Here is a 19,458-nt window from a genome sequence, read left to right as displayed (position 1 = left end):
AGAAAAGAATTCTTATGAACCAAAGAAAGTATGCACTGGAGCTCATAGGAGATGCAGGGCTGAGTGCTGCAAAACTATCATGGACTCCTCTTGATAACAATAAAAATGTACAGATAAAGAACTGAATGAAGTCACAAGTGATGAACTACTTGAAGATAGAGGAAAATATCAAAGGCTAATAGGGAAGCTATTGTATTTGACAATAACAAGACTGGACATTGCATTTGCAATTCAGACACTCAGCAAATTCCTATAGCAACCCAAAAACTCACACTGGGAAGCAACTCTATGAGTTGTGAGGCATGTGAAAAGGGAACCCGGACTAAGGATTCTGATGAGCTCAAAGAGGCTAGAGAAACTGAAAGCTTATTGTGATGCAGACTGGGCTTCATGTCCAAACACAAGGAGATCAGTCACAAGGTTCATTGTGAAGTATGGAGATTCTTTGATATCATGGAAATCAAAGAAATAGATACAGTATCCAAGAGCTCAACTGAAGTTAAGTATAGAAGCATGGCAGTGACAGTGTCTGAACTAGTATGGGTAGTAGGGTTATTTAATGAGCTTGGAGCAGAGGTGAACCTACCTGTAGAACTATACTGTGACAGTAAGGCAGCTCTATAATAGCAGCAAATCCAGTTTATCATGAAAGAACAAAACACATAGAGGTAGAATGTCACTTCATTAGAGAATACCCAATTAGGCATGAAGACTTTGTACATCAATTCAGAAGAACAACATGCAGACATCCTTACAAAAGCATTAGCAAGATCACAACATGAATATCTTGTATCCAAGCCGGGAGTGCTAAATGTGTTTGCACCTGCCAGCTTAAGGGGGAGTATTGAAGGAGCAATAAATTGAGGGACACATGTCAATAGGCTGTAGTTAGTAGCTAATTATGTAATTAGTTAGTTAGGTGGTTACATTGTTATATTAGTTATTGACAACTGTCATTAGAGGTTAGAACATGTGTATATAAGATTGCATTGTATCTCTTCAGTAATGAATCAATTTTCATTTCCTAAACATAGCTCTCATGCTCTGCCTTCTCTCTTAGTTAAGCTCGCTCACTAGCAGTATATAGGGTTCCTAATTATGATAGAGTAAGGTCGTTAATGGTGATTCTCGACAAAACAAACTCAGTGTAATTTCACAAGTGTGATTTAGGGAGGGTATTGTATACGCATGCCTTACCCCTACTTTGTGGATATAGAGAGGTTGTTTTCGATAGATCTTTGGCTCGAGAAACTATCTAGTACATTAGAGATTTTCTTAAATACTTTATTTAGTGGTTATATATCAAATACACTAGCCATAAGAGTCTTGTTGTAAGTCTTAGTCTTCTAGTTGATATCATCTACAAGAATCTTTAATTTTCCTTATTTTTTATTTTCCTAGGTTTATGTTAATGTAGATTTCAAAATATTCTAATTAAATCTACCGAGATGACTTTCATATTCGGTGATTTTAGGTCTACTTCTTGCTTCAATATCAAGTTTTAGCATAAATCAATAAAAGTATAAAGGCATTTAATCATATTTAGTTAAAATTTAAATTTTTCACATGTTCTTTTGAAAAATTTCCCGAAACTAAAAGGGGAAAAGATTCGTTCAAATAATAATATCTAGAGTGGATATTTGTGTAAGCTTCATAACTATACAGTGAGCAGTACTAACAGCAGCATCAAGACATGATCTCGAAGAGAAAAGAAAGAACATTAAATGAAGTTATGTATTGACATGACTATTCAGCTCCACGCATGTACATTGCTCTCCCCTAATTCCTACCTGCCATTACATCTTTGCTAGTGCTGCTATGTCCTTCAATTCTACTACAAAACCTGTGGTTCCATTTTGACTCTTTCGCTTACGTTGTTTTACACCATATGCTTTCGTTTTATTTATTAAGGTCATCTTTTTTATTATAGATATTCTTTAGCTTGGTTAATTATATTATTAGTTTAAGAGTGCTCGTCTGCATGCATAGATGACACACATAAAGTAGTATTACACTAGATTTGATGTGTCTACGTTATGAATTTGTGTGTGGACATAAATACTCTTTTTGGTTTAACTTCAAAAGATAAAAATGCAATACCAAAGACTTTAGCACTGCAATACCAAAGACTTTAGCACTTTTGGCGTGATATATATATATATATATATATATATATGGACAAGTAATTTAAAAAATAAATGTTGAATAAATAGAAAATATCATTAAGCAGACATTAAAATAAACACGTATTGGAAGGAGAATCGCAGAAAAAGAAAAAGCAACCCCACAAAATTTAGAAGAGGACAACACATTGTCACGACCCCAATTCACAAGTGATGTGATGGCGCCTATCATGATACTAGGTAAGCCGACAACTCACACATACCAACAGCTTAAATTAAAAATGTACTGAAATAGGTTTAAGTAAGTAAGAATATCATAAAAACTAGATGAAAACACCGTAACTCAATACAAAATTCTCCAAAAAGATTCGGGTATCACGGAGTACATGAACATTTATATTATAACACGGTCTGACAAATGGAACACTCTCTAGGAAAGTAGAACAATATAAACAAAATTAAAAGATAAAGGAGGAGAGTCAAGGTCTGCGGACGCCAAGGCAGCTTCCTCGATAGTCTTCGACTGATGAAACTCTAAAAATCAGCAACCACCGTGCCCGAAAATATCCGAATCTGTACACGAAGTGCAGAGTGTAGCATGAGTACAACCAACTCAATAAATAACAAGTCTGACATTTGGGTTGAAAGCAATGACGAAGTCGAACAATACAATCCAAATACATATTAAACAGTACCGAAATTGACAGAAGGTATGACAATAATATCTCAAAGAAACTCATAATTTGTAGGTACCAGTACAGAAATAGACATGTTTACAGGTTTAACAGTTAAGCTCAATACTGATAGAATATGCCAAGTCTGAATGATATGAGGAATATGACATCTCTATATCTACATGCCAGTACGCATATCTTATGTGATGCAACACCAGGAAAGCCTCGTGTACTCACACTCTCAGAGTATTCAATATAACCGTCTCAAGTCTCACTCATCACACTCAATCACTTAGCACTAAGGGTATTAAACGGGCCGGGTCAGCCCGGTTCCAGACTGGCCCAGACCGGTTAAAACTGGAACCGGCTCGGACCGGTTAAAGGGGGTTGGGTTGGGCTGGGTTAGGGGGAACGCGCGGGTTGGTCCGTTTACGTTTAAAATACCGATTACCCGGACCGGTCCAACCCGTTAGGTGAACAATGTTCGTAAACCGATTAACCGGCCCGGCCCGGCCCGACCCGGTTTAACGGTAAAAAAAAAATTAAAAACTTTTTTTTTAAATTTGGGCCAGATCTGACCGTTGGCATGGTCCATTCAGAAAATGGTCGTTGCTCAACGGGTGAATTACACAAATAGCCCAATTTTGTTTTTTTTTTTAAATTAACCCCCCTTTCAAAATCTACAAAATACCCCCCCTCTCTTCCTCATTTTGTCACGACCCATTTTCTAAACAAGCCGGGACCGGCACTCGATCACTAAACCTGACCGAGCGAACCATCTCTGCTGATCAAATCTATTATAACTTCAAACTTTATATGCAACAAGTTAATACTCCAACCAAATACTTTTGATTAATGTAAATATTTAAATAAATCAACTCCAAAACTTTATACGTACTAATTACCAAATTTATGCTAAGTTATTATAATAAAAAAACATCTAAATCTTAACCCATTGACTATGTCTATGAAGCCTCTACTGATAAACTGACGCACTGCTCCGGACATGAGATTTCCTGGTCAGGTCTCTAAATAAACAAAGAAATAGCTAAATGAAAATGACTCTAAGAATACTCCACGAACAAAAGCGGAGCTCACCAATATCATTGGAAGGGAAGGAAATCCTAACTCGTAACCTGCTCGCCTGCAAATCCAGTTCCTACGTTGTACCGCAGACCAACGTAGGTTCCCAAAAGAGAACGTCAGTACCATCCACTGTACTCAGTGAGTCTCAACAACAGGGGGAGAAACTTTAATAACATATACGTTACAAGCAAAGGTTCTAAATGCATGTAAAACATAAAGCTTATAAGAATAATTCTAAAATAATTGCATAATAGCAATTTATGAATATTCTAAAAAAAAATCTTCCTTTTTCTTTCTTTAAAAAAAATACTTCACTTTATACTTTGGGAGTTCCAACTATCCTGACTTAATTCTGTCTAAGTCACCGTGTGATCGGCACGGGTTCGATCCCAACCTGATCGAATAGGCCCAATCCATGAGGTGCCACTCGCTTCATGGTTCTCAGCGCTTATGTATCATACCTTAGCATCGCTAAGTAAATTCTCAGCAACGAGACCCTCGGCTCGTATGCTCCCTACTTTGGCACAAGTAGTTTCAGGAAGTCAACGCCTTGGTCAGGACCCTCGGCCTGGACGATGACCCCTTCTCAGAATAAAGGATACTCCCCAAAAATCTTTTCTTTCTAAAACTTCTTCTTGTGACTTTTCAAGTCTAAATATTTTCTTTATAGAACATTATGTACATGCTCATATTGGTGTCCTTAAATGTAAAGCATGGCATAAGAATGAAATAAACATATAAAAATATTTTCAAAGATTCTCTTCTTCATAATTTTCAACATGAAAATAGCATATAAGAACAACACAAAAATCTGAAAATTTAAGCACATATAGCGTAATAGATCATCTAAACTTTTGCTAGAACAAATTCTACATTAATGGGTACTCACTCGCTCTAATTAAATAAAGATAAACTCTTTTAAGCAATTCATCAAACACCTTGAATGCGTGCTTTTGTGAGTTAAACCACTTTAGTAAAGGGTTATATCAACTCACCTCAAAACTCCTTGAGCCAATACGTAGACCCCAGTCCAATTGACACCAGTCAAACAATCGATTCTACAACAACCGGTGTATTTTGATCAATTTTAAATTACTACACCTAATTATGAAATTTATTGATGATATAGAGGAAGAAGGGACTTAGCTATTCAATTATTACCTATTACTACTGTAGGGTAATTGACAATAAGGGATTTTACATACCTGAGTTCAAGAATAAGTGAGTTGTGAAGAACCCTAGTATTTTTCGTTGCCTGCGTGCTCGGTTTCGTGAGCGAACAGAACTTAGTGTTCTATTTTTTTTTCGTGGCCTCTGCTTTCTGCTTTTCAAGATGGAAGTTTTTTGGTTAAGGCTTCAAGAGCCTTTGTCTTTAAGTGCCCATTTTATGGGTTTTTTTAGGCCCTTTTCCCTTTTTCTTTTTTGTAACTAATAATTAATGATATCCACTTTTAATAAATAATAATATTTTCCTAATTGTATATCCAATTATTTATGAGTGTGTTTGTGTGTATATATATATATATTCACTATTAACAAGAAAAATAATAATAATAATAATAATTTAATTCTATAATTAGTGTATCTTGAAACTATTATAAATTTGAGGAGTGTTACAATCTTCCCTCCTTAAAAACATTCGTCCTCGAATGTTGCTAGGCCCTTATTCTTAAGCTAACAATCATTTCTTAGGTCCTTGAACCTCTTAAATTTTCTTAGCACTACTCACTTTTCCAAGGGACTTAACGTTTTTGGCTAGCTCCCTAAATTTTCAAAAATTTCGGTAGAGATTCCCTTGTAAATTGGACTATCCAAAAAAATATCTCTGTCACAAATACCACAACTACACCAACAACAACCAAATATACCATAACAGGCCATTCATAGGCACCATACACAACCCATAAATTAATTACTCACACTCCGGCAAGGAGGTACCACAATAACTAACAATTATCTGAAGCACAACACTTTAGCAAAAGTAAATCACTTTAATGAATTAAATATACTCTAGCGTAAACTAAATCACTACAACAACTAAATATAATCTAGGAAGGACATAAACACTTGCTAACTTGTATTTAATAAATGGAATATAAATGTAACACCGAACTTAGGTTCACATACCTTTTTCCTCAAATAAATATGGATATTTCTTTCTCATATTTTTCTCGACCTCCCATGTAGCCTGTTTTGAATCATGATTACTACACAAAACTTTTACCGATGCTAAATCTTTTGTTCTCAACTTTCTTACTTGCCTATCGAGAATTTCTATAGGTACCTCTTCATAAATAAAGCCTTCTTTAATTTCTATAGTATCAGCAGGTATTATATGCGACTCATCATGAATGTACTTTCTAAGCATAGACACATGAAAGACAGGATGAATAGAGGACAACTCAATGGGTAGCGCTAGCTTATAAGCCACGTTTCCTTTCTTTTCTAGAATTTCATAAGGTCCGATAAATCTAGGGCTAAGTTTCCCTTTCTTACCAAACCTCATAACTCCTTTCATTGGTGAAACTTTCAAAAACACCTTATCACCAACCATGAACTCTAACTCATGATGCCTCTTGTCAGAATAAGACTTTTGATGACTCTGAGCCGCTTTAAGTCTTTCTCTAATTAGCTGAACTTTCTCCAAGGCCTCACAAACAAACTCTGGACCAATCAACGGCACCTCTGCTGGTTCAAACCAACCCACCGGAGACCTACATCTCCGCTCATACAATGCTTCATACGGAGCCATACCAATGCTGGCTTGGTAGCTGTTATTATAAGCAAATTCTATAAGTGGCAAGTGATCATCCCAATTACCTCCAAAATCTATAACACACACGCGCATCATATCTTCGAGAGTCTGAATGGTCCTTTCTGCCTGGCCATCGGTTTGTGGATGAAAAGCAGTACTTAAATTGACCTTGGTACCTAATCTTTTCTGAAATGTCTGCCAAAAATTTGCCGTGAATTGAGGGCCTCTGTCAGATATGATTGAAACTGGAGTACCATGCAATCGGACTATTTCTTTTATGTACAACTGCGCATACTGCTCTGCGGAGTCTGTCGTCTTTACTGGTAGGAAATGCGCGGACTTTGTCAGTCGGTCTACAATAACACAAATTGAATCATGGTTACGGTATGTGCGAGGTAGACCTACTACGAAATCCATATTAATCATCTCCCACTTCCACTGTGGTATCTCTATATCTTGAGCTAGGCCACCAGGCCTCTGATGCTCGGCTTTGACTTGCTGACAATTTAAACATTTAGCCACATGATCTGCTACTTGTTTCTTCATGCCTTTCCACCAATACAATTCTTTCAAATCTAGATGCATTTTGGTAGCACCTGGGTGTATAGAGTACCTCGAACTGTGAGCTTCCTCCATTATGGCCTTCCTAAGACCATCTAAATCAGGCACACATAACCGATCATTCAACTTCAAAACTCCGTCACTTCCTAGAGTGAAAGGAGTGATTTCTTTGCTTCTGACTCCTTCTTTTAATTTTACTAAGTACGGATCTTCGTCTTGCTTCGCCTTAACATGCGCAACAAGGGAGGATTGCGCTAAGGCATAAGCAGTTATGTCTCCTTCTTCGGTCTTATCCAATCTAATTCCATCATTTGCTAGTTTTTGAATTTCTCGACCCAAAGATCGCCTTTGTACTGCAAGATGGGCCAAGACACCCATTGACTTCCTACTAAGTGCATCTGCTACCACATTAGCTTTGCCCGGGTGATAAAGGATATTGATGTCATAATCCTTCAATAGCTCGAGCCACCTTCTCTGTCTCAAATTTAGTTCTTTTTGCTTAAAAATGTACTGGAGGCTTTTGTGATCTGTAAACACTTTAGAATGCTCACCATAAAGGTAGTGTCGCCATATTTTTAATGCAAACACCACTGCTGCAAGCTCCAAGTCGTGTGTGGGGTAGTTCTTTTCATGATTCTTTAACTGCCTGGAAGCATAAGCAATAACTTTTCCATTTTGCATAAGAACACAACCAAGGCCCACTCTGGAGGCATCACAATACACTGTGAACCCACCCGAACCTGTTGGCAAGGTTAGCACAGGTGCAGTGGTCAACCTCTTCTTTAACTCTTGAAAACTCTGCTCACAAGCGTCTGACCATTGGAACTTAACTGCTTTCTGAGTCAACTTAGTTAATGGAGCTGCAAGTGAGGAAAACCCCTCTACAAACCTTCTATAGTAGCCAGCTAACCCCAAGAAACTCCTAATTTCGGTTGGCGTTGTCGGCCTGAGCCAGTTCTTGACTGCTTCTGTCTTCTGAGGGTCTACTTTTATTCCTTCACTAGATACCACGTGGCCTAAGAATGCTACTGACTGCAACCAGAACTCACATTTTGAAAACTTGGCATAAAGCTCATTCTCCTTCAAGGTCTGCAAGGCTATTCTAAGGTGTTCTGCATGTTCTTCCTTGCTCTTAGAGTATACCAAAATATCGTCTATAAACACGATAATAAAGGTATCCAGGAATGGCTTGAAAACTCTGTTCATGAGGTCCATGAATGCAGCTGGAGCATTTGTCAACCCGAAGGACATTACTAGAAATTCATAGTGCCCGTAGCGAGTTCTAAAGGCTGTTTTAGATATGTCCTCCTTTCTGATTCTCAATTGATGGTATCCCGACCTCAAGTCTATTTTTGAAAAGTACTTTGCACCCTGAAGTTGATCAAATAAATCATCAATTCTTGGCAGTGGGTACTTGTTCTTAATGGTAACTGTATTCAACTGCCGATAGTCGACACACATTCTGAGAGACCCATCTTTCTTTTTGGCAAACAGGATCGGGGCACCCCACGGTGAAACACTCGGCCTGATGAAGCCCTTGTCAAGAAGGTCTTTCAACTGTTCTCTCAACTCATTAAGTTCTACTGGAGCCATCCTATAGGGAGGTATAGATATGGGCTGAGTGCCTGGCATGAGATCAATACCGAAGTCTATGATTCTTTCGGGAGGAAGTCCGGGAAGGTCATCTGGGAAAACTTCTGGAAATTCTCTAACAATTGGCACTGACTGAAGAGCTGGCGGTTCTGATTCTGGATTAATAATGTGAGCCAAATAGGCGAGACACCCCTTACCGATCATTCGTTGTGCCTTAAGATAAGAAATAAACTTACCTACAAGCGATGCTGAACTATCCTTCCACTCTAAAACTTCTTCATTTGGAAATTGGAACCTGACTATCTTGGCATGACAATCTAATATGACATAGCAGGAAGACAACCAATACATACCCATGATCACATCAAAATCCACCATTTCTAACTCTATGAGATCAGCTTTGGTGTTGCGACCTTGGACTGAAACTATACAGCCTCTATAGACTCTGGTGACTTTCACTGACTCGCCAACTGGAGTAGATACTAGGAATGGCTCACTAAGTTGTTCAGGTTATAGTCCGAGGCTAATTGCAAAGTATGGAGTCACATATGAAAATGTTGAACCTGGAAACATTATGGCATAAGCATTATGTGAGCAGACTAAAAGTATACCTGTAATAACTTCTGCAGATGCCTCTGCACTCTGACGATCAAGTGTAGCAAATAAACGGGGTTGTCCCCCTCCCTGAGTAACTCGGTCTGCACCTCTGCCTGCTCCATGCCCGGACTGATTATGAGAACCACGAGCCTGAGGTGGTGCAACTGCAGTAGCTGAGGAACTAGAAGGACGAGTTGATCCACCACTGAACTTACGTTGCAACTTTGGGCAGTTGGCCTTTATATGACCAATGTCTCCACAATGGTAGCAACCATGAAACCCGAGCTTGCACTGACCTAAATGTTGCCGCTTACATGTTCCACAAATACTTTGCTGGTGTGAATGTTGCTCAGCATGACTCTGGCTATGTGAGGATGATGTCCTAAAATTCTAATTCTGGCGAGACTGATTTCCATTACTCTGAGTACGTCTGAAGGAAGACCCACCACCTGACTGATGACTGAACTGAGCTGGTGCTAATGACTCCTTATTAGAGGAATTCCTTCCGCCTCCGCTGGATGTACCATTAAACTTGCCCGTTGTCGGGGATTTCTTGTTATGCTCTTTCTCTTCTCTCCTTTGTTGTCTGTATTTTTCTAAGTGCTTGGCGAACCCCACAACAGATGAGAAAGATGTCATTCCTACCGCTGCAGCTGATGTCGTATCCTTAATATGGTAAGCCAAACCGCCAACAAACCTACGAATCTTTGCTTTTTCTGTCTTAACCATGTGAGGAGCATGCTTAGCTAACCTTATGAATTCCATGTAGTACTCTTGCATACTTTTATTCCCTTGCGTGAGCTGTTCAAACTCTGTAGTCTTAGCTGCTATATCCTCTTCTGAGATAAAGTTAGCCATAAAGGCCTCTTCAAATTCTTCCCAAGTAGGTGGACCATCATCTTCATCTCTCTCTTTTTCCCACATCTCAAACCAAGCGCCAGCCACATCTCTAAGCTGGTAAGCAGCCAGCTCCACAGCTTTGTCATCAAATACTTTCATCACTCGGAGGGCTTTCTTAAAACCCTCCATCCATAACATTGGATCTTCATCAACTATAGAACCATGGAACACTTGAGGACTCAACTTCAGAAATTCATTCACTCTTGAGGGCTCAGAATTGTTCTGCCTATTTGTTTGAGGTGGAATCTTATCTCTTTTCTCGTTCTGGTTAGCCATAAAGGCCTTAAACATCTCCATAGCACTGTTGACTGCATTGAACATCTGACCCACCTTTGGGGATATAATTGTTTGGGTCGGAGCTGCTATTGGGGTTGGCGTTGGATCCTGAGGTACTTGCTCATCATGCTCCACCCCTTCTTCATGTTCAACCTGGGGTACTTGAACCCCCTTGTGGATTTACCCTTCCTTTTCTGAGTTCGAGCCTTTTTAGTTATGCCTTGAGCCACAATAGTAGCAATAGTTTCTTGAGCAGCATCCGGAGTGTCGGTGTCAGAGTTGCGAGTACGAACCATTTCTGCGAGTTTTGGAGAAAAGAATGCATTAGATAATTTCTTAGAAGTGGGCTCTACTACACGATCTAAAGTATGAAAAAAAAATATTTTTCCTAAATGCTTGTAGCCTCCTGTTTATAAGTATGGCGCACTTCATACACATAAACAAGACTCTACTAACACGGCTTCATAGACCCCTAGGACTCCATAAACCTGAGGCTCTGATACCAAGTTTGTCACGACCCATTTTCTAAACAAGCCAGGACCGGCACTAGATCACTAAACCTGATCGAGCGAACCATCTCTGCTGATCAAATCTATTATAACTTCAAACTTTATATGCAACAAGTTAATACTCCAACCAAATACTTTTGATTAATGTAAATATTTAAATAAATCAACTCCAAAACTTTATACGTACTAACTACCAAATTTATGCTAAGTTATTATAATAAAAAAACATCTAAATCTTAACCCATTGACTATGTCTATGAAGCCTCTACTGATAAACTGACGCACTGCTCAGGACATGAGATTTCCTGGCCAGGTCTCTAAATAAACAAAGAAATAGCTAAATGAAAATGACTCTAAGAATACTCCACGAACAAAAGCGGAGCTCACCAATATCATTGGAAGGGAAGGAAATCCTAACTCGTAACCTGCTCGCCTGCAAATCCAGTTCCTACGTTGTACCGCAGACCAACGTAGGTTCCCCAAAGAGAACGTCAGTACCATCCACTGTACTCAGTGAGTCTCAACAACAGGGGGAGAAACTTTAATAACATATACGTTACAAGCAAAGGTTCTAAATGCATGTAAAACATAAAGCTTATAAGAATAATTCTAAAATAATTGCATAATAGCAATTTATGAATATTCTAAAAAAAATTCTTTTCCTTTTTCTTTCTTTAAAAAAAATACTTCACTTTATAATTTGGGAGTTCCAACTATCCTGACTTAATTCTGTCTAAGTCACCATGTGATCGGCACGGGTTCGATCCCAACCTGATCGAATAGGCCCAATCCACGAGGTGCCACTCGCTTCATGGTTCTCAGCGCTTATGTATCATACCTTAGCATGGCTAAGTAAATTCTCAGCAACGAGAACCTCGGGTCGTATGCTCCCTACTTTGGCACAAGTAGTTTCAGGAAGTCAACGCCTTGGTCAGGACCCTCGGCCTGGATGATGACCCCTTCTCAGAATAAAGGATACTCCCCAAAATCTTTTCTTTCTAAAACTTCTTCTTGTGACTTTTCAAGTCTAAAATCTTTTCTTTATAGAACATTATGTACATGCTCATATTGGTGTCCTTAAATGTAAAGCATGGCATAAGAATGAAATAAACATATAAAAATATTTTCAAAGATTCTCTTCTTCATAATTTTCAACATGAAAATAGCATATAAGAACAACACAAAAACCTGAAAATTTAAGCACATATAGCGTAATAGATCATCTAAACTTTTGCTAGAACAAATTCTACATTAATGGGTACTCACTCGCTCTAATTAAATAAAGATAAACTCTTTTAAGCAATTCATCAAACACCTTGAATGCGTGCTTTTGTGAGTTAAACCACTTTAGTAAAGGGTTATATCAACTCACCTCAAAACTCCTTGAGCCAATACGTAGACTCCAGTCCAATTGACACCAGTCAAACAATCGATTCTACAACAACCGGTTTATTTTGATCAATTTTAAAGTACTACACCTAATTATGTAATTTATTAATGATATAGAGGAAGAAGAGATTTAGCTATTCAATTCTTACCTATTACTACTGTAGGGTAATTGACAATAAGGGATTTTACATACCTGAGTTGAAGAATAAGTGAGTTGTGAAGAACCCTAGTATTTTTCGTTGCCTGCGTGCTCGGTTTCGTGAGCGAACAGAACTTAGTGTTCTGTTTTTTTTTCGTGGCCTCTGCTTTCTGCTTTTCAAGATGGAAGTTTTTTGGTTAAGGCTTCAAGAGCCTTTGTCTTTAAGTGCCCATTTTATGGGTTTTTTTTAGGCCCTTTTCCCTTTTTCTTTTTTGTAACTAATAATTAATGATATCCACCTTTAATAAATAATAATATTTTCCTAATTGTATATCCAATTATTTATGAGTGTGTTTGTGTGTATATATATATATATTCACTATTAACAAGAATAATAAAAATAATAATAATAATAATAATTTAATTCTATAATTAGTGTATCTTGAAACTATTATAAATTTGAGGAGTGTTACAATCTTCCCTCCTTAAAAACATTCGTCCTCGAATGTTGCTAGGCCCTTATTCTTAAGCTAACAATCATTTCTTAGGTCCTTGAACCTCTTAAATTTTCTTAGCACTACTCACTTTTCCAAGGGACTTAACGTTTTTGGCTAGCTCCCTAAATTTTCAAAAATTTCGGTAGAGTTTCCCTTGTAAATTGGACTATCCAAAAAAATATCTCTGTCACAAATACCACAACTACACCAACAACAACCAAATATACCATAACAGGCCATTCATAGGCACCATACACAACCCATAAATTAATTACTCACACTCCGGCAAGGAGGTACCACAATAACTAACAATTATCTGAAGCACAACACTTTAGCAAAAGTAAATCACTTTAATGAATTAAATATACTCTAGCGTAAACTAAATCACTACAACAACTAAATATAATCTAGGAAGGACATAAACACTTGCTAACTTGTATTTAATAAATGGAATATAAATGTAACACCGAACTTAGGTTCACATACCTTTTTCCTCAAATAAATATGGATATTTCTTTCTCATATCTTTCTCGACCTCCCATGTAGCCTGTTTTGAATCATGATTACTCCACAAAACTTTTACCGATGCTAAATCTTTTGTTCTCAACTTTCTTACTTGCCTATCGAGAATTTCTATAGGTACCTCTTCATAAATCAAGCCTTCTTTAATTTCTATAGTATCAGCAGGTATTATATGCGACTCATCATGAATGTACTTTCTAAGCATAGACACATGAAAGATAGGATGAATAGAGGACAACTCAATGGGTAGCGCTAGCTTATAAGCCACGTTTCCTTTCTTTTCTAGAATTTCATAAGGTCCGATAAATCTAGGGCTAAGTTTCCCTTTCTTACCAAACCTCATAACTCCTTTCATTGGTGAAACTATCAAAAATACCTTATCACCAACCATGAACTCTAACTCACCTACAAGCGATGCTGAACTACCCTTCCACTCTAAAACTTCTTCATTTGGAAATTGGAACCTGACTATCTTGGCATGACAATCTAACATGGCATAGCAGGAAGACAACCAATCCATACCCATGATCACATCAAAATCCACCATTTCTAACTCTATGATATCAGCTTTGGTGTTGCGACCTTGGACTGAAACTATACAGCCTCTATAGACTCTGGTGACTTTCACTGACTCGCCAACTGGAGTAGATACTAGGAATGGCTCACTAAGTTGTTCAGGTTCTAGTCCGAGGTTAATTGCAAAGTATGGAGTCACATATGAAAATGTTGAACCTGGATCCATTATGGCATAAGCATTATGTGAGCAGACTAAAAGTATACCTGTAATAACTTCTGCAGATGCCTCTGCACTCTGACGATCAAGTGTAGCAAATAAACGGGGTTGTCCCCCTCCCTGAGTAACTCGGTCTGCACCTCTGCCTGCTCCATGCCCGGACTGATTATGAGAACCACGAGCCTGAGGTGGTGCAACTGCAGTAGCTGAGGAACTAGAAGGACGAGTTGATCCACCACTGAACTTACGTTGCAACTTTGGGCAGTTGGCCTTTATATGACCAATGTCTCCACAATGGTAGCAACCATGAAACCCGAGCTTGCACTGACCTGAATGTTGCCGCTTACATGTTCCACAAATACTTTGCTGGTGTGAATGTTGCTCAGCATGACTCTGGCTATGTGAGGATGATGTCCTAAAATTCTGATTCTGGCGAGACTGATTTCCATTACTCTGAGTACGTCTGAAGGAAGACCCACCATCTGACTGATGACTGAACTGAGCTGGTGCTAATGACTCCTTATTAGAGGAATTCCTTCCGCCTCCGCTGGATGTACCATTAAACCTGCTCGTTGTCCGGGATTTCTTGTTATGCTCTTTCTCTTCTCTCCTTTGTTGTCTGTATTTTTCTAAGTGCTTGGCAAACCCCACAACAGATGAGAAAGCTGTCATTCCTACCGCTGCAGCTGATGTCGTATCCTTAATGTGGTAAGCCAAACCGCCAACAAACCTGCGAGTCTTTGCTTTTTCTGTCTTAACCATGTGAGGAGCATGGTTATTTAACCTTATGAATTCCATGTAGTACTCTTGCATACTTTTATTCCCTTGCGTGAGCTGTTCAAACTCTGTAGCCTTAGCTGCTATATCCTCTTCTGGGATAAAGTTAGCCATGAAGGCCTCTTCAAATTCTTCCCAAGTAGGTGGACCATCATCTTCATCTCTCTCTTTTTCCCACATCTCAAACCAAGCGCCAGCCACATCTCTAAGTTGGTAAGCAGCCAGCTCCACAGCTTTGTCATCAAATACTTTCATCACTCGGAGGGCTTTCTTAACACCCTTCATCCATAACATTGGATCTTCATCAACTATAGAACCATGGAACACTTGAGGACTCAACTTCTGAAATTCATTCACTCTTGAGGGCTCAGAATTGTTCTGCCTATTTGTTTGAGGTGGAATCTTATCTCTTTTCTCGTTCTGGTTAGCCATAAAGGCCTTAAACATCTCCATAGCACTGTTGACTGCATTGAACATCTGACCCACCTCTGAGGATATAGTTGTTTGAGTCGGAGCTGCTGTTGGGGTTGGCGTTGGATCTTGAGGTACTTGCTCATCATGCTCCACCCCTTCTTCATGTTCAACCTGGGGTACTTGAACCCCCTTGTGGATTTACCCTTCCTTTTCTGAGTTCGAGCCTTTTTAGTTATGCCTTGAGCCACAATAGTAGCAATAGTTTCTTGAGCAGCATCCGGAGTGTCGGTGTCAGAGTTGCGAGTACGAGCCATTTCTGCGAGTTTTGGAGAAAAGAATACATTAGATAATTTCTTAGAGGTAGGCTCTACTGCACGATCTAAAGTATGAAAAAAAAAGATTTTTCCTAAATGCTTGTAGCCTCCTGTTTATAAGTATGGCGCGCTTCATACACATAAACAAGACTCTACTAACACGGCTTCATAGACCCCTAGGACTCCATAAACCTGAGGCTCTGATACCAAGTTTGTCATGACCCATTTTCTAAACAAGCCGGGACCGGCACTCGATCACTAAACCTGACCGAGCGAATCATCTCTGCTGATCAAATCTATTATAACTTCAAACTTTATATGCAACAAGTTAATACTCCAACCAAATACTTTTGATTAATGTAAATATTTAAATAAATCAACTCCAAAACTTTATACGTACTAACTACCAAATTTATGCTAAGTTATTATAATAAAAAAACATCTAAATCTTAACCCATTGACTATGTCTATGAAGCCTCTACTGATAAACTGACGCACTGCTCAGGACATGAGATTTCCTAGCCAGGTCTCTAAATAAACAAAGAAATAGCTAAATGAAAATGACTCTAAGAATACTCCACGAACAAAAGCGGAGCTCACCAATATCATTGGAAGGGAAGGAAATCCTAACTCGTAACCTGCTCGCCTGCAAATCCAGTTCCTACGTTGTACCGCAGACCAACGTAGGTTCCCCAAAGAGAACGTCAGTACCATCCACTGTACTCAGTGAGTCTCAACTACAGGGGGAGAAACTTTAATAACATATACGTTACAAGCAAAGGTTCTAAATGCATGTAAAACATAAAGCTTATAAGAATAATTCTAAAATAATTGCATAATAGCAATTTATGAATATTCTAAAAAAAATTCTTTTCCTTTTTCTTTCTTTAAAAAAAATACTTCACTTTATAATTTGGGAGTTCCAACTATCCTGACTTAATTCTGTCTAAGTCACCATGTGATCGGCACGGGTTCGATCCCAACCTGATCGAATAGGCCCAATCCACGAGGTGCCACTCGCTTCATGGTTCTCAGCGCTTATGTATCATACCTTAGCATGGCTAAGTAAATTCTCAGCAACGAGACCCTCGGCTCGTATGCTCCCTACTTTGGCACAAGTAGTTTCAGGAAGTCAACGCCTTGGTCAGGACCCTCGGCCTGGATGATGACCCCTTCTCAGAATAAAGGATACTCCCCAAAAATCTTTTCTTTCTAAAACTTCTTCTTGTGACTTTTCAAGTCTAAATCTTTTCTTTATAGAACATTATGTACATGCTCATATTGGTGTCCTTAAATGTAAAGCATGGCATAAGAATAAAATAAACATATAAAAATATTTTCAAAGATTCTCTTCTTCATAATTTTCAACATGAAAATAGCATATAAGAACAACGCAAAAATCTGAAAATTTAAGCACATATAGCGTAATAGATCATCTAAACTTTTGCTAGAACAAATTCTACATTAATGGGTACTCACTCGCTCTAATTAAATAAAGATAAACTCTTTTAAGCAATTCATCAAACACCTTGTATGCGTGCTTTTGTGAGTTAAACCACTTTAGTAAAGGGTTATATCAACTCACCTAAAAACTCCTTGAGCCAATACGTAGACCTCAGTCCAATTGACACCAGTCAAACAATCGATTCTACAACAACCGGTGTATTTTGATCATTTTTAAAGTACTACACCTAATTATGAAATTTATTGATGATATAGAGGAAGAAGGGATTTAGCTATTCAATTCTTACCTATTACTACTGTAGGGTAATTGAAAATAAGGGATTTTACATACCTGAGTTCAAGAATAAGTGAGTTGTGAAGAACCTTAGTATTTTTCGTTGCCTGCGTGCTCGGTTTCGTGAGCGAACAGAACTTAGTGTTCTGTTTTTTTTTTCGTGGCCTCTGCTTTCTGCTTTTCACGATGGAAGTTTTTTGGTTAAGGCTTCAAGAGCCTTTGTCTTTAAGTGCCCATTTTATGGTTTTTATTTTTAGGCCCTTTTTTCTTTTTCTTTTTTGTAACTAATAATTAATGATACCCACCTTTAATAAATAATAATATTTTCCTAATTGTATATCCAATTATTTATGAGTGTGTGTGTATATATATATATATTCACTATTAACAAGAAAAATAATAATAATAATAATAATTTAATTCTATAATAGTGTATCTTGAAACTATTATAAATTTGAGGAGTGTTACACATTTTTTCACTCATCTCTCAATTCTCATATTCTCTCATTCTTCAATCTTCATTCTTTACCTATTAAAGTGCAATTAACTATTTGGCTATTTTTTTGGAATTTAATTTATCGTAGTATTTATTTTTTGAAGTTTGACCAATTGAACTTTAAAATTGGAACAATTGACGTTTCTTCGTGGTAACATTTGAGTTGCGGAATCATCAAGTGCTCAATTTATTGCCAAATTCGGTGCACTCCCTCCAACTCTTTCTCTTATTTACTATTTTATTTGCGTATTTATTTGTTTTGTTGCTAGTAGTTAAATTTTTATAATATGTTTAATGTTGCAAAAAGAGTTTGTAACAAGGTTATTAATCGGGGAAATAAAAAAAGAGGTAGTACTTCAGGTTCAACATCTGGTAGTAATTTAAATACCTCTCCAAATATTGCTAAAACATTACCTGATAATAATATAGATTATGAACAATTACAGGAAGATTTTGGTATAGATGATAATGAATTAGAAATGGAAGATAAGATACCACTAACACCTAGTGGTGTTGGAGCTGCTAATTTCTTTTCTATTAATAGTAAAATTGCTAGTAGATGATAATATAGCTGAAATTTCTTTTCTACTTTTTGAATTTAAGAAGAAAGAAAAATATAGGGATGTTGTTGAAAAAATACAAGCAAAATTCAAAAAATATTTCTTTCCAATTCCTCCGATTTACTTGATTGGTGTTGTTTTAAATCCTTTTATTAAGATGTATGATTGTCACCAATTAATGAATATTTTATATACTTATATGGAGATTGGACCAACTGAAACCCCAGATTTATATACTTGTATGAACAAGTTAAATGAATATTTACAACAATTATATAATTATTATGCAAATGTAATTGATGATGATGCTCGTACTGTAGGCAATGTTAATCTCACTATGCATAGTACCACTTCTGCTACTGTGGATGATGAAGAAGGCCTTGATAGTTTTAATATTTTTTCAACATTTTCTAACACTCAAACCAGTAGCAGGAACATTGATGAACTTCAATTCTACTTGCAGAAGCAAAAAGAGCCTCGCTCAAAGGAATTTTCACCGTTGGGATGGTGGCATGAGAATGGAAAACAATTTCCTCTTCTTTTCGCTATTGCTCGGGACGTGCTGAATGTGTCAATTCAACTGTTGCATCAGAGAGTGCATTTAGCCAAGCAAGACAACAACTTGGAGACACCCGTCACTCATTGGGAAGCAATGATTTGGAAGTTTTAGTATGTTTCAGAGATTGGATTAGATCGGAACGAAGAAATCAAGGACGTGAAGATGTTGATAGCCCAGAAGACGAGGAACTTGGAGATATACTAACAAATGGTAACTCATCCGAATTTAACACTCCAGAAGAAGATC

General features: G+C 37.7%; 1 protein-coding gene across 2 annotated transcripts; it reads right to left on the bottom strand.

Annotated features, from left to right (window-relative positions):
* Positions 1–2,424: 2,424 nt before the first annotated feature.
* Positions 2,425–17,785, bottom strand: LOC142180624 (uncharacterized). Of its 2 annotated transcripts, XM_075252684.1 has the most exons (5): positions 17,655–17,785; positions 17,445–17,507; positions 16,460–16,520; positions 14,402–15,861; positions 2,425–2,696 (listed from the first exon to the last, which is right to left on the bottom strand). In XM_075252684.1, the coding sequence occupies exons 4-5, from the start codon at positions 15,606–15,608 to the stop codon at positions 2,665–2,667; spliced, it is 1,239 nt and encodes a 412-aa protein (XP_075108785.1). In that variant the 5' UTR covers positions 15,609–15,861; positions 16,460–16,520; positions 17,445–17,507; positions 17,655–17,785; the 3' UTR covers positions 2,425–2,664. The 2 variants fall into 2 exon arrangements, with proteins under 2 accessions (XP_075108785.1, XP_075108786.1); XM_075252685.1 differs by lacking the exon at positions 17,445–17,507 and having other exon boundaries at positions 17,655–17,745.
* Positions 17,786–19,458: the final 1,673 nt, after the last annotated feature.

The sequence above is a fragment of the Nicotiana tabacum genome, chromosome 5 (assembly GCF_000715075.1).
Source record: "Nicotiana tabacum cultivar K326 chromosome 5, ASM71507v2, whole genome shotgun sequence".
NCBI lineage: Eukaryota > Viridiplantae > Streptophyta > Magnoliopsida > Solanales > Solanaceae > Nicotiana > Nicotiana tabacum.
Note: the sequence above shows the minus strand (reverse complement) of the source record. Positions and strands in the feature narration are given on the sequence as shown.